This window comes from Leguminivora glycinivorella, chromosome 22, assembly GCF_023078275.1.
Source record: "Leguminivora glycinivorella isolate SPB_JAAS2020 chromosome 22, LegGlyc_1.1, whole genome shotgun sequence".
NCBI classification, from domain to species: Eukaryota; Metazoa; Arthropoda; class Insecta; order Lepidoptera; family Tortricidae; genus Leguminivora; species Leguminivora glycinivorella.
Genome location: NC_062992.1, coordinates 11,511,434 through 11,527,333, shown reverse-complemented (window position 1 = coordinate 11,527,333; position 15,900 = coordinate 11,511,434). Strand labels below are relative to the sequence as shown.

General features: G+C 42.0%; 1 protein-coding gene across 2 annotated transcripts in view; it reads left to right on the top strand.

The window, feature by feature from the left end:
- Positions 1–13,968, top strand: part of LOC125237748 (protein 4.1 homolog) — a 47,458-nt gene extending 33,490 nt beyond the window's left edge. For both annotated transcript variants that reach the window (XM_048144920.1, XM_048144919.1), the window contains exons 2-8: positions 3,077–3,198; positions 5,449–5,596; positions 6,134–6,250; positions 8,228–8,411; positions 10,769–10,921; positions 12,582–12,767; positions 13,316–13,968. In XM_048144920.1, coding sequence (XP_048000877.1) covers positions 3,085–3,198; positions 5,449–5,596; positions 6,134–6,250; positions 8,228–8,411; positions 10,769–10,921; positions 12,582–12,767; positions 13,316–13,436 — 1,023 coding nt within the window. In that variant the 5' untranslated portion in view covers positions 3,077–3,084 and the 3' untranslated portion in view covers positions 13,437–13,968. The remainder of the gene's footprint in view (positions 1–3,076; positions 3,199–5,448; positions 5,597–6,133; positions 6,251–8,227; positions 8,412–10,768; positions 10,922–12,581; positions 12,768–13,315) is intronic.
- The last annotated feature ends 1,932 nt before the right edge of the window (positions 13,969–15,900 follow it).

Below are 15,900 nucleotides of genomic sequence, written 5' to 3'. Positions count from 1 at the left end.
TTATGTACCGTATCGGGACTTTGGTGGACCATTTGACTAAATCTATCGTACGCTCCCTTAGCGCTCGACTGCTGTCCTCAAGGACGCTGTACGGCCTTTGATACCTAGTTTATTATACTTAGCATAGTGCCGACTGGAAATAAACGCCTAAGTCTGCTACACGCCGCCTTTCACTACGCTCTCGCGCACGCCCCACCCCTCTACGGATTTTCATCCCTTACAAAATTTTGGTTTGAATTTAAGCCCAAGTACTTAATTTGGGGCGTAAGAGGGACCGCCTCACCGCCAACAGGCAAGGCAACATCCCTATCGCTCTTGCATATAGGCATTACAGAACCAGATTGCATTTCGATCGGCGTATAGCGTCAACGATTATCATTTTGGCTAGGTCGGCAGCAATCACTTTCTTCGGGCAGAAGCCAACCTTTCCTTCGAAAACCACGTCATCGGTCGTGGCAAGTAACACCGCAAGCCCAAACAAATTAATGCGCCTAACTGTGAGCTCAGTTGCCACTGTGGCTCTCCTTATTATCCTGGTACTTTCTTCCCCTCACGGCTACTATTGTGTCATCGGCATAACAAATGGTGATCATGCGGAGAAGTTGGACTACTCTGATAGCCAAGTCAAAGCCAATGCTCCAGAGCAGGCGCCCAGTACCGACCCCTGTGGAAAACTGTGGGTAGGTTATGATTATTATGAATATGCATGTGGGTAAGAAGAAGAATAAAGAATTGAGCACGTAGTCTCATTGACCTGTCCCTATACGTTTATATGGCGCAGCCGGTAGGAACACCACACTCCATTCGTCTTTCTAGGCATCTTTCTCCTGATTCATTGAGCAGTACTCTATCTGCAAGGTAATGCCCTATGGTGAATGATGATCTTCAAATAGAAAGGCGCATCGTGGAAGCAATGCGCCTATTTTATTACCACATAAGGAAGAAAGCCGAAGTAATTGGCAATGTCAAGAGATACTGCGATAGCTCCCTGCCTTTTCTCTGTTACCAGACCACTGTATTTATGCGGCGCATCAATTGCGTCTATCGCTCCTCCCGGAACCCGATCTCTGATGTTTGGGCACGTGTCTTTCAAAATGCGTGCACAGCAGTAGATGAGACTTACGATGATGCGCTCAACATCGTGCCAGTTTCATCTAGGAGGGCAATGGGACGGTATCCTAAGGGACAGTCAGCTGGACTACCCTTTTTTCGAAAGGCACAGTCTGCCCACCTTCCAACGAGAATTTATACCCTCTCGGAGGCAGTCGTCAATGTGGCCACGTAATCTACTTCCAAGATGTTTAAAGAGCCAAGGCACACCGTCCGGCCCTAGAGTGGCCCTCATTTTATTTAAATACTGACCTCATTATCTCGACATCTGTTACCAAGGAGACATCAAGGAGACGAACCAACTCTTCCACTGGGGCAGCCATTGCAGGCATTACATCCACAAGTACAACTCACATTGTGAATCATGATATGTGCTTTGTTGTTTTACAAGACTGTGATTGTAGGTACTTATTTATTTATTCTTTATTGCACATAAAAAAGTACAAAATGGTGTACATAATGCCTTAAGGCATTCTCTACCAGTCAAACACTGCAGGCATCGTGACTGAAAATAATAATCAGATATCACTTACTGTACTTCAACTGTTTTGAATAAAAAATAATGAATATTGTTTAAAAAAATACTTTTTTTTCCTTTTGTTTTGTTTGTTTTAAGAAAAAAAATTGAATCCTAACGAAATCATAATAGTCGATATACGTTGAATTATTAGTGGTAAACTTGTTTTTTTATTCAAACTCTCTTTATCCTGCCACGTTTTCCCTGCTACCCTGTCTATTCACTTTCTCCTGTATGTCTAAAATTTCAACTCGCTATAAGTTTTACGTTTTTACGACTATTTCGTTCCCTCCTGCAAATTCCGTATCATTGATGCACTCAAAAACATATTTAAATCCAAAAAGGTACAAAAAACCATTTTCATTTTTTTTTCATTCACTTTACCCTGACGGTGCCACTTTTTTGAGAACGAACCAACTACTTAAATGTGCATTCCGCGCCTATTTTTGGGCCAAGATTTGCTTGACCGTCTCTATTATGCATTCGTCAACGCAATAACGGAATTTACTGGAGCGATTATTCAACCTGCCCCTTTACCACAACTTGCCTTGTCACGCGCGAGTAGCAATGCACGGTCGAGAAGTTTCCAAAGTTGCAGAACATTCCTAATGAGAATTTTCGGTAACTTCTGAGAATGTTCTCGAGAACGAGAATTTATCAGAATACTTAGTAACTTCGTAGGTTATACCATAATTTCGTCGAATTCAGCAAGTCAAGACGTAGTCCCGTGGTAGTGCGCTGGCTTCGTATGCCGATGTTCTCAGGTTCGATCCTGACAGCGATCTTTTTGTTTTTATTTTGTTTGTTTTTTTTTTTATATAGACATATATTGGCATGACCAAACACAGGCATCAAGAAATAATAGTTCGGTACCTAATTTAAAAAAGTCAGGACTAAAACTGTGAAGTCTGAAAGTCGAAATGTTCCCTGAAGTATAGTGAGAATTTAAGCAACTTATAGTGAGAATTTAGGTAACTTATCAGTATCACTTATCAACAAAATAGCTAACTGTAATAGACAATATTATACCTATAATAACATATAGTTTTATATTATGCCCATTTAAATATTATTTCAAGTATATTCTCTTGTTTAAATAATAAATTGCATGTTGCGGAAATGTTCTGCGAACATTCTCAAGAATGTTTCCGCTTTTTGGGAATGTTCTGCAATTTCTACATTACTACGCGCGAGTCCATACATCAAGCGCGACTTCAAGTATGGACTCGCGCGCGACATGGCAAGCTAGAGGGGCTGTTTCTGAAATTTGCAAAAATCGGCTGCGCATACTCCCTCAAACTTATCTGAAAGCTCATATCCTTATTTATTTATTTTCTTTTATTATTATAAATGGTCTTGCCCTGAGGCAAAGACGTGGCCTACGATGGAGTGAGCTCGCCCAAAAGACAGAGACACCTGTTCACCCTAGATTTGATTTCTTTCTTTCAGGTGGCATAATGCGTGAGAGCCTTCGCCGTCTGGCCTCAGAGGACGGCGATCGACCAATGGGGAACGAGCGGCGCGCGCGCATTGAACTACTGAATGGAGAATATATTAATGTTGATGTTGACGTGAGTACCTATAACTGAATGATATAATAATCTTGTAATCTATCATTTGAATCATTTCGCCGGACCTTGATGGCCTGTTTGTTATTCAGTGCAGTCACTTTCTTCACCGAATAAAAAAAAATATTTAGGGACACCTTACACATATCAACTTAGCCCCAAACTAAGCAAAGCTTGTACTATGGGTGCCAGGCGACGATATACATACTTAAATAGATAAATACATACTTGTATACATAGAAAACATCCATGACTCAGGAACAAATATCTGTGCTCATCACACAAATAAATGCCCTTACCGGGATTCGAACCCAGGACCGCGGCTTAGCAAGCAGGGTCACTTCCGACTGAGCTAGACCGGTCGTCAAATTGATATTCAATGAGCAATGGACCTCTATACCGGGATTGACCCATGGAGATCTACTTAAACGACAAATTTAATCAATTTTACACTCGATAAACCAATATCTAACCTATAAGAATAAGCTTATATCGCAAAACTTAGGTAAGTATGTGCAAAAAAAGTGTTTTTTTTTTTACCAATCCGATTCGATCAATTCTCAAAACATCTCAATCCCAATCTGCTGAAAATAGGCCGGCGTCCATAAATCAATCTCGCTGTACGTTTGTTGCAGCTTGTTTTATTACTAGCACTCACATGAAACATATTTACGAGTTTTGGAGAACTGGATGTAAGCCATGCATACTGTGTAAGCCAAACATTGTGCATGCGTAAAATATAGACCATCATCGTCATAGGCCTTCTTTCGTGTACGCCACTTATCCCGGTCCTGGGCTAATCTCATCCAGAAGTGCCCCGCAGTTTTTTGAATGTCGTCCACCCAACGAGCCAACGGATGCCACGCGCTTCTTACATCCGATAGCGGCCACCATTCGGTCAACATTTTGGTCCACCTTCCACCTGATATCACTCTGCCTGGCAACATGCCCCGCCCAGTATATTACATGTGTATACTATATAATCTTATATTGGATTGTATAATCTTCTTATATTTTTAATCTATGCTGTAGATCAGAGCATATGACAAGCCGTTCGGACGTATTGCAGTTGTTGAGCATACAGTTGTCATTGTGTGCGCGCGTCATGACACTACTCGCTAGTTGTTTGCATGGAAATGATGCTTGTGTATTGGGCAATAAGTGCAATAACCTAATCGGATCATCTTTTCCCTTAGTCGCCTTATACGACACCCACGAGACGAGATGGGATGGTGCTATTTTTTTTTTATTCCGGCGCTACAGGGAACTTTGCCATAGGTTACGTAATATCCATCTTATCTTATCTTAAATCTGCGGGGCCCTTACGGATACCAGGGGCAGCTCACTCCGCGATTCTATCGCCGCGCTACAAGTACATGCCGGCGGCCGCGAGTTCGCGGCCTGATCAGGGGTGGCACGCGTTCTCACGGAACGCACGTTCGCACTTTCTATTGTTACATTACGTAGCGAGTTTTTTTCAAGGTTCATATGCGATGTCCACGTGTGGAATAGCTAATAATGCTTAGTTAAATAGACATCATGAATAAAATAGGACAATCTTACACTGATTTTATTGATTAAGTCCCACGGAAAAGTTCAATATGGCTGTGATGCTGAAGGCTGTAACAAAAAAATATATATACCTAGAAGGTACCCAAGACTTGAATATATAGGATAACTATTTATCTGAGAATTAATGCGTTTTAAACCATAGGCAACCCTATCCTCCGACGCTGCGCACGTGCGGCTCGTTTTTTTGTTAGAATTTTGTAGGCATTTAAAAAGGCGGCATTTCGTGAACATCAAAGGAGTGGGTCTTCTGTACTTGTACTATTATATATTCTGTGCGGATACACCTCGACCCATCGGGATCTTTTGAGCAATTTCCCCCCACGGCCCTAAGATGCTTCAGCTATTCTGGAGCTTCTCGACCATCTCCACATATCGGATGATGATGCTCATGGGTAGCTCTCTGAAGTCCTTTGGCACCAGGTAACCTGCTCCAAAGTTCTTCATTCTTTGTCTGGCGAGGGCGTGACATTCACACATGAGATGTCTGACGGTCTCTTCCGCTTCACCACACATGCGACAATCGGTGTTGTCAGCGTGTCCCATCTTGGCCAAAATTCCTTTGACCCCGTAATGGCCATGTGAACACCCCCTTTATAATTTGGAGTTATTCACACTATATCCTCACCACTAAAAATACCATACCAAAGCCTTCGTTCTCAATCTTATCTTCTTTATTTCCAGCGCAAGGCGAAAGGAGGCGATCTTCTAGATCGAATATGCGACGAGCTCCAGCTAACAGAGAGGGACTACTTCGGTCTCCTTCACGCACAACGGGGAGACCCCCGGACGTGGGTGGATCTAGGGAAACGATTGTCTAAGACTTTCAAAAGTAAGTCCTCTTTGATCGAGACTTTGCTTCTGGAAAGCATTAAGCAGGACCATGGACCCTGAAGTAGGTGAACATTTTCATGAACAGAATAAAAATACATTTTATGGAGAATTTCATTAAATAAAACTTAATGTCTATAGTATATTAAGAATATTTTATAGGTATGATATCAATTTGCGACATTTTGCCGCCTAAAATAACCTAGTTCTCCGAAGCTCAGAGACGGGAAGGTACTAGTTGGTACTAGGTATACTTAATGTTTCAGCGTGTCCCAGTCCCAAGAAATCGCAAGGTTTTATATATAAGTGTGAGGTCTGCACACGCTCATATTGGGCATGCAGAGGGGGTTTCGTGTAGTTCAAACAATTGAAGCTCATACAAATGTCGCAAGTCCACGCCGCATAGCGTGACGCGCGCTATGCGGCGACAAATGCCGAGCGTCTACTCCAGGCAGCATCTCATAATTTGTTGTTTGTATAGCATAAATCTAATCTTAAAATTCCTGATAAGTAATAAAACATTGACATAATTTTTCAGATGAGCCCTGGGACATGCGGTTCGCCGTGAAGTTCTACCCTCCAGAGCCTTCTGAACTGAACGACGATGAAACGCGGAACCAACTCGCCTTGGCTGTCAGGAGAGATCTTATGGAAGGTGAGTCTTGCACTTACATTTTGTGGTCATCGCCTCAAGTTTTGAAATGTATTTGAAAATTTTGACTTTATAGTTCACACTGCACAATTTAAATATTTTATAATTATAATTATTTAATTTACAAAATAACATACACAGTCACACACTTTTTGTACCATAGTACATTTTATAAGAGATCTACTTAAAGAAATGGATGGCGATTTCTTGATATACTTAGAAAGTGTTTATTAAAACCGAAATAAATTACACATATGAAAGAAAAAGTGACCAAGGCCTCCAGTGCCTGAGGCTGGAATCGAACCAGCGTACCCTGCCATCGCGGCAGATGCCTTCCGCTCGGCCACCCAGGTCACAGCTGCTGAGGTCGAAATTATCTCTCATATGAGTAATCTATACAAGGACTCGTAGCGCCCTCTGACCATCCCTAGGGTAGAACGGTATGGTCTTGCTCCCCATGTAAACCAAACTCAGGTTGGTTTCAACACAGCTCGAGAGATGGCAATCAATAAATAAATAAATATTATAGGACATTCTTACACAGTTTGACTGAGGCCCACGGTAAGCTCAAGAAGGCTTGTGTTGTGGGTACTCAGACAACGATATATATAATACATAAATACTTATATACATAGAAAACATCCATTACTCAGGAATTATCTGTGCTCAACACACAAATAAATGCCCTTACCGGGATTCGAACCCGGAACCGCTGCGTAGCAGGCAGGGTCACTACCGACTGCGCCAAACCGCAATCAATAGAATATAATTTGACTTGTGTTCATTAGAAAAGTGTTTATTGTTACAGAATTTACAGAATAATATTTTTTTAAACTGAATAATACACACAACCTACCTATTCTATTCAGGCACCAGGTGCCATAGCCGAATGGCATTTCTGCGACGCGAAACGAAAACGAGACGCCGCGAAATGTAGTCTGGCTCTGTCGCGCCAATATGCAAGAGCGATAGAGATAGATATCTACTAGCGTTTCGTTTCGTGAGCGTTTCGTGAGCGTTTGTGCCATTCGGCTACGTACCCAGGGATCATAATATGCCTTGTGATAGTCCCTCGTTCTAGTTACCTGAAGAACATATGGTGCTCCACTGAACATCTCCACAGTTTCTTCCCAGCGCGTGTAGACGCCAGCTTAAAGCCGAGATGTGTCTCAAACTGGTCAAACTCGCTAGCGCGTAGACGGAGTGTGTATACGCGCTTATTGTAGCTAATCTAGCGTTTCGTTTCGTGAGCGTTTGTGCCATTCGGTTACGTACCCTGGCACGCCTGCCTAACAAAAACTATAGCTTTGGTAGTTGTATGATGTTACATACAGCAGAATTTTCGGTGTAGATTTTGGCAAATTTCAGCAAATTAGGCACTCATATTGCAGTCCATGATCCATTTTCGATAGAATTTTAACGAACCTTTAATTTCTAATGCGGTTTCAGACGAGTTTTAAATTACACTTTTAACCACTTTTGTAGGAGGTAGGGCATAGCGAATGATATTCCGATTTGTGTGGTAGGGCACAGCATAGCAGATATCATCTCGCTCGAATCTAGAGCAGAGCCCAACTGGGGTAGTACCTCCGCCTTACAGAAGACCGCAGCCAAATAGCACTAGACCCTACTCATAGTGTTGTGTTCCTGCCGGTGAGTAAGGCTGCCAGAGCTCAACGAGGGTGTGGTGTGCTGATGACGGGAGGACTTACGGAACTAACTTGTTCCGTCTATTGTCCTTTGCGTCGTTGGCAACCCGAACCCTCCTTAGAACTTGTACACTCCTTTTTGCTGTGTACTTAACACAGCAAAAGGGAGTGTACAAGTTTCTAATGGGGTGGCAACGCGCATGTGACACTGTTTGAGTTGCAGGCATCCATAGGTTACGGTGACCGCTTTACATCAGGCGGGCCGTATGCCTGTTTGCCACCAACGTAGTATAAAAAAAAAACTTACCCTCAATTTTTCCAATACTTCCAGGTCGTCTCTCCTGCTCAATGATAACCCACGCTCTCTTGGCGTCCTACGTGCTGCAAGCTGAACTCGGAGACTATGAGCCGGGACATGTAGCCCCTCCAGTTATCGCGGCTCACAGCGCGGCGCCACCTAGCGTCAGGACTGAGGAGTTAGATGACCATATCAAGGAGCTTTATATGAAACACAAGTAAGATATATACATGATAACATTGATAAGCCACTCCTGGAGTCCTACGTACAAGTAGAACTCGGAGACTATGAGCCGGGACATGTAGCACCTCCAGTTATCGCGGCTCACAGCGCGGCGCCACCTAGCGTCAGGACTGAGGAGTTAGATGACCATATCAAGGAGCTTTACATGAAACACAAGTAAGATATATACATGATAACATTGATAAGCCACTCCTGGAGTCTTACGTACTAGTAGAACTCGGAGACTACGAGCCGGGACATGTAGCCCCTCCAGTTATCGCGGCTCACAGCGCGGCGCCACCTAGCGTCAGGACTGAGGAGTTAGATGACCATATCAAGGAGCTTTACATGAAACACAAGAAAGATATATACATGATAACATTAATAACTCACTCCTGGAGTCCAAGTAAAACTCGGAGACTACGAACCAGGACATGTAGCCTCTAGTTATTGCTAGCGTCAGGACTGAGGAGTTAAGTAGATGACCATATCAAGGAGCTTCAATGAAACATAAGTAAGATGTAGGCTGGTATTTGATAAATATGAAGGACCTCTCCTACCGATTGGAAAAATAATTCTTTCATTCTATGCTTCATAGGAGAAATCGGCTGCTGAAAAATTCTATGGTGTATTGAAAATACGTCCTATTTACTAGAAACACCGAAAAGAACCCAAACTAGGAGGTACTATAGCCAAAGTAGGAGGTGAATATATTGTTGAGCAGTCGTTCTATAGCCTCGATGAAGTCCTGACTAGGAAATATTAATTATACCTCTATATAAGCCAATTGTAATAATTATTATTTGCATAGTAGATACATAAGATAGCTTGTAATTATATATTATCAATAAATTATGTGTATGAGTATGAGTATGAGTATACCTACATATAAGGTATTCGACGACCGGTCTGGCCTAGCGCGTAGTGACCCTGCCTGCTAAGCCGCGGTCCCGGGTTCGAATCCCGGTAAGGGCATTTATTTGTGTGATGAGCACAGATATTTGTTCCTGAGTCATGGATGTTTTCTATGTATATTAGTACCTATCTATTTATCTATACATATAAGTAAGTATATTGTCGCCTAGCACCCATAGTACAAGCTTTGCTTAGTTTGGGGCTAGGTTGATCTGTGTAAGGTGTCCCCCAATATTTATTTATGAAAAAAGGTACGAGTATACCTACATAAAACATACATAGGTGCCTACTCGTATTATAGGCCACAATGGAGAAAAGTGGTTCCTTTACTATCTTCATTGCTTTCAACCCCATACGTATACACCGTGTTTTTATTGAATTAACTTCGGCATATAGTTAGGTCCATTATAGGAAACAGAATGAAATGGTTAGTTTTCTTAAATTCGTATTTTTTCTAAAAAAAACCATACACCTGCGATAGATGTTACTTCAGTTGATGATTGAGGAACGGGCTTTACAATTAACTCACTAGAAGCACAGTATAATAAAGAGTACTATCGTACAGTATGGCCACTCCCGCTCCCCGCTGAAAGTGCCGCCCACCCCCTCTCGGTTACCTCACAGTTACCGCCTGTCAAAAACGCGAACAGTCGACCTGTCATATTGCACTCATACAAACATAGTACGCGTTCACCTACACGAGCTTAGACTGTTTGTTAGGAACGCGCCTCTTTCATATATTTGATCGCCAGTGTCCGAGGTGTGCTAGAAGTAAGTGTCAAAACTATGATATGTCAATCGCATATCGAACACACAAAGCCCGTTTGTTAACAGCATTTGATGTAACATCTATCGCAGGTGTATGGTGATATCAGAAAAAGTTACGAAAGAAAAAACTAACTATGCAATTCTGTTTCCTATAATGGACCTAACTATATGCCGAAGTTAACGGAATTCAATAAAAACACGGTGTATTTTTTTTACATCAACGTTATTCGTTTTCCCCTCACTAGCTCGGAAACACGTGTTTTGTCCTTTAATACCAGCGGGTAAAAACGCATTTTATCCACTAGTGGGTATAATTTGACCTTCAATAAAGTCAAATTAACTGCTTTAAATTTGATAAAAGTAGGTGAATCTAGTAATACAGATGATTTACCACATGTGGAACTACTAGAAGCAGTATATAAACGCATTTTTTGCGTTGTAGTTTCCTCGCTATAGTGAGGGGAAAAGATTTGTGTTACACTCGGCTGCAAATGTATTTTACTTGTCGTGTGTAATTTCACACTGGGCGTTAAAATACAATTTTGCACCCTTGTATAACAAATAACTATTATTATTCCTTATTTTTTAGTTTTCATCCTCAATTTCGTCTACTTTCCATATGATGGGACCAGTATTAGGTAGACTTTAATTGGCCATCATCTATTTCAGAGGACAGACTCCAGCAGAAGCGGAACTTTGCTACCTAGAGAACGCCAAGAAGCTGCCCCTGTACGGCGCAGAACTGCACTGCGTCAGGGATTCTGAAGATGTGGACCTGGTATTAGCAGTGTCAGCTGGAGGCATCGCAGTGTACAGAGAAGGGTAAGTTACTTAAACATAACCTAACCACAAAATTAAAATTTTGAAGAAACCCCCGACCGCGACATAGTAGACCGATTTTCATGTAACATGGCTAAGAACACTCCGGACTAACTCAGCTTTCAGTCAAAAAAACTAAATTGAAATCGGTTCATCCGTGCGGGAGCTACGATGCCACAGACAGACACACACACAGACAGACAGACAAACACAGACAGACAAACAGACAGACAGACAAACAGACAGACAGACAAACAGACAGACAGACGGACAGACAGACAGACACACACGTCAAACTTATAACACCCCTTCGTTTATGCGTCGGGGGTTAAAAAATACCATTTGGAGAAGTCGTAGCTAGTAAAGAAGGGATAAGAAGTATAAGAACAACATGGAATGAGACAAAGTTCGATGGTGATGACAAAATTGCCAAGAAACTGCCCCTGTAAGATGTGGACCTGGTATTAGCAGTTTCGCTTGAGGCATCGCAGTATATAGAGAAGGGTAAGCTACTTCGCTTCTTACATCCGATAGCGGCCACCATTCGGTATCAGCATCCGTTGGCTCGTTGGGTGGACGACATTCAAAAAACTGCTGGGCACTGTTTCTGGATAAGATTAGCCCAGGACCGGGTGGCGTACACGAAGGGAGGCCTATGCTCAGCAGTGGGCGATTAATGGCTGAAATGATGATGATGATGAAGTTACTTCAACAAAAATACTCTTTGGAGAAGTCGTAGCTAGTAAAGAAGGGATAAGAAGTATAAAAACAACATGGAATGAGACAAAGATCGATGGTGATATCAAAATTGCCAAGAAACTGCCCCTGTTAAGAGCAAAACTCCACTGCGTCAGGGATTCTGAAGATGTGGAGCTGGTACTAGCAGTGTCAGCTGGAGGCATCAGTGTACAGAGAAGGGTAAGTTACTTCAGGCGCTTCATACATCCGATAGCGGCCACCATTCGGTATCGGCATCCGTTGGCACGTTAGGTGGATGACATTTGAAAAACTGCGGGGCACTTCTGGATAAGATTAGCCCAGGAGCCCAGGACCGGGATAAGTGGCGTACACGAAGGGACGCCTATGTTCAGCAGTGGGCGATTAAGTGGGCTGAAATGATGATAATGATGATGATGAAGTTACTTCAACGAAAATACTCTTTGGAGATGTCGGAGCAAATAAACAAGATAAGAAGCATAAAAACAACAGGGAATGAGACAAAGATCGATGGTGATGTGAAAATTGCCAAGAAACTGCCCCTGTAAGCAGCCGGCGTATTATGCAGTGGAGTTCACTACGTCAGGGATTCTGAAGATGTGGACCTGGTACTAGTAGTGTCGGCTGGTGGCATCGAAGTATATAGAGAAGGGTATGTCCTATCACCCCTTTTCATTTTGGCGTTGATTTTAGGGATACCCGTTATTTCCTTAACCATGTTTGTTACTATCATAGCATTCATAGCTTACAATTGTCGCCTGACAAAACTTTATAGCAATATGAACTTTAGGCAGTCTGTCGATTATCGATAGTGTCGATTTATCGCCAAATATATTATAGCCGAATATAATTGCGCGACTATTCCATGTCATTAAATATGCCAGCTAGCTACCGATATTTTCTCTTGGTTCCAGACCATTTAATAATATTTTCCCCTTGTTCTCAGGGTCCTGATGAACCGCTTCCCCTGGGCCAAGATCAGCAAGATCAGCTACAATAAGCGCGTATACACACTCCGTCTACGCGCTAGCGAGTTTGACCAGTTTGAGACACATCTCGGCTTTAAGCTGGTGTCTACACGCGCTGGGAAGAAACTGTGGAGGTGTTCAGTGGAGCACCATATGTTCTTCAGGTAACTGTAACGAAAGTACAACAAGGCATATGATCCCACTGCAGAGATCGAGGAGTTTGAGACACATCTCGGTTTCTAGCCTAGCTAGCTTCTACACGCGCTGGCGGTGTTCCGTCGAACTTCATATGTTCTTCACGTAATACGCGCGTATACCCGACTTTGAGCTGGCGAGTTTAACTATTTTGAAACACATACTGGCTTCTATAGGCACTGGGAAGAAATTATGGCGAATTGGCGCTGCTCTGTAGAACTATATATTCTTCAGGTAAAATAATAAGCGCGTATACAACACAACTGTGTTCAAGTTTCAACCAGTTTGAGGTGTATCTAGGCTTTTATAAAACTTCAATTAATTTACCGGTTAGATATGTCGTAAGTATTTCTTATAAATCTTCTAAGCATCAGTTTGCAATGCCAGTAAACAGATAGCTTCATTTGGCTATAGAGATGTCTTGGAAAATATTATTTTAATTGAGACGCAAGATCATGCAAGAAGAATTTAATTTTTATTAATAATGTTACTTAATTTCCACAATCTTGTGTTACAGGAGAGCGACACCAGTTCCCGTGGACCGCATCGCCGGGTTCCCGCGCTTCGGCTCCCGGCGCCTGTCGTGCCGCCGCACGCTGCGCCAGATCCGGGATCTACCGAGAGAGATCACTGCCTGATGAACTGCCGAGAATAACCCCTGAGATTATTGCGTGACCTTACTGTCAGTTACCGCCTTATCTGCCACAGTTGTTTGAAATGAAATGAAATGAAATATGCGTATGACGTTCATATGCGCATATCACAATGCGCATATGAACGTCAAATAAAGCTACGCCGGCTCTAACCCTACGCCTCAGCCTCGAGAAGATTGCAGTCCCCCCTCAGTTGGAGGGGGGTATCCACTATGGGACCGACAAGAAACTCGGCGGGCCTCTTCTTTTCGTCGTATAATTAACGTCATGCATTTAGAAAAACAAGATACAATTTAAAAAGCAAAATACTCATCAAAAAAAAATATTAACAGATTACCTACTTAAACTACCTATATGAAAAACGCGCGATCAAAAACATCCAAGAATGCAAAATATGCATTACTAGCTTTTGCCCGCGGCATCGCTCGCGTTAGTAAGAGACAAAATGTAGCTACATAGGCTCTGGCCATCCCTTCAACTATCTCCACCAAAAAATCACGTCAATCCGTCACTCCGTACTCCGTTTTGCCGTGAAAGACGGACAGACAAACAGACATACACACTTTCCCATTTATAATATTAGTATGGATTATTGTTCTTTATTTTGGTCTAATTTTCGTTTCCTTTCATTTCAACCCTTTAATTGCCAAGAGTGGCACTGAGACTTTTTGTAGTTTCATGTGCTCTGCCTATCCCTTTATGGGATACAGGCGTGAATTTATGTTATGTTTATGTTGTTTGGTCTACTCGTATTGTGAACTGTCGGTTTTATGATGAATTAAGTCGGAAAGGGAATAGAATGGTAATTTTTATGAAACAGACTAAGGTTACTCGTAGGTACTGTATAAAACATTTTTTTTTATTATAAATGGGCTTAGGTACTCTTGGCCACAGACTAGCCAAAGGCAAAGACGTGGCCTAACGATGGAGTGAGCTCGCCCAGAAGAATATGGGTCGGCAAACGCTGTGGCGCATCACTATTGTATCTGCACATCCCTGCAGACTGAATCTGCGCTCGCATTAACTAATCTCCAATTTTATAGATAGGAACCCCACACCCCTATGCCTAGATTCCCTGCGCCATATGCGGGATCTAACAAGAGAGAACACTGCCTGATGACCAGAAAGAACTGCCATTACTGCCAGACCTAGATACATTTTTACAGTGGACTATGAGACTGTCAAAACCTTTAATCAAAATGTGTTATATGTAATTAAAACATCGAATAAGGTTAAGAATCTTAATATGAATATTAAAATCTGCTGAAGTCTGAATTGTAGACAAACCACATTATCTGATCCGATATAGCATAGGTAAATTAAATATAACAAGATCATACCATCCCATACATTAAAATGCGACCGCCTAAGACCGCGCTTACACTCCACCACACTTAGATGGCCGTTAATTTATGGACTATAGGATGTCATGTCGGAAGGATTTCAATAGAAAAAATCCAAGAGCCTGTAATGTATAGGATATCGGTGCGACATCCGATATCGGATCGGATAATGTGAAAACGCACTAAGGTTCGAATCACAGAAATGCTCGGGTAATTTCGAAAGGGGAATCTAGATACGATGGAAATAATGGTTTTATGTGACTTTCAAAATTAGACGACTTTCGAAATTACCACACTGCACCTTAGTTAGATATAAATTGTAATAAGTATTATGATAGTTTGACAATATACACCGTGTTTTTTTGTTTTCTGTTAAATTCGACACGTCGTTAGGTTCCTTTCAGGAGAGATATCACTTTTAGTTACAGTTAGTTTTATACACAATAAATGAATTTGTTAGTGTGAGAGACCCTAAAGAATAACATTCAAGTTAGTGTCAAGTGATTGACTGCACATGTCAAAACAAATAGGTAACATTAGTAATTTTTAAAGGCTGTCACACACGTGTTCAGTAATTATCTTTATTTTTTTTTTAATAACTCGATAACCGTAAGTGTTAAAATGCTAGTTTCTTAGAGAAATTAATTGTATTTGATCTTAAGAATCTTCCCTTAAAATTAACGGAATTCCATAAAAACACGGTGTACATTATTTATAGTTTCACAATAATACATGTGTTCCATTAATATCCATAAATTTATTAGCAGGGCCTTATGAGACAATACATAATTGTTAATAATTTTAATAATGTAATGCCCAAATATAAGGCAAGAAATCATTAGATATACATAATTACGCACGCGTGCAGCGGGCGGGGCGGCGGAGTACGCGGCAAGGCAAAAGCATACCAAGTACTCGAACTTGAAGCCGGTGTACGATTTTGTCCCTGTTGCGGTTGAGTCGGTTGGTCCCTGGTGCGCCGAAGCCAAGGATTTTGTGAAGGCCCTGGGTAGACGCTTGCGGGATAGGGGTTGCGATCCTAGATCGGGTTCGTACCTGGTACAACGTATATCGTTGGCTATACAGCGCGGCAACGCGGCTGGTAT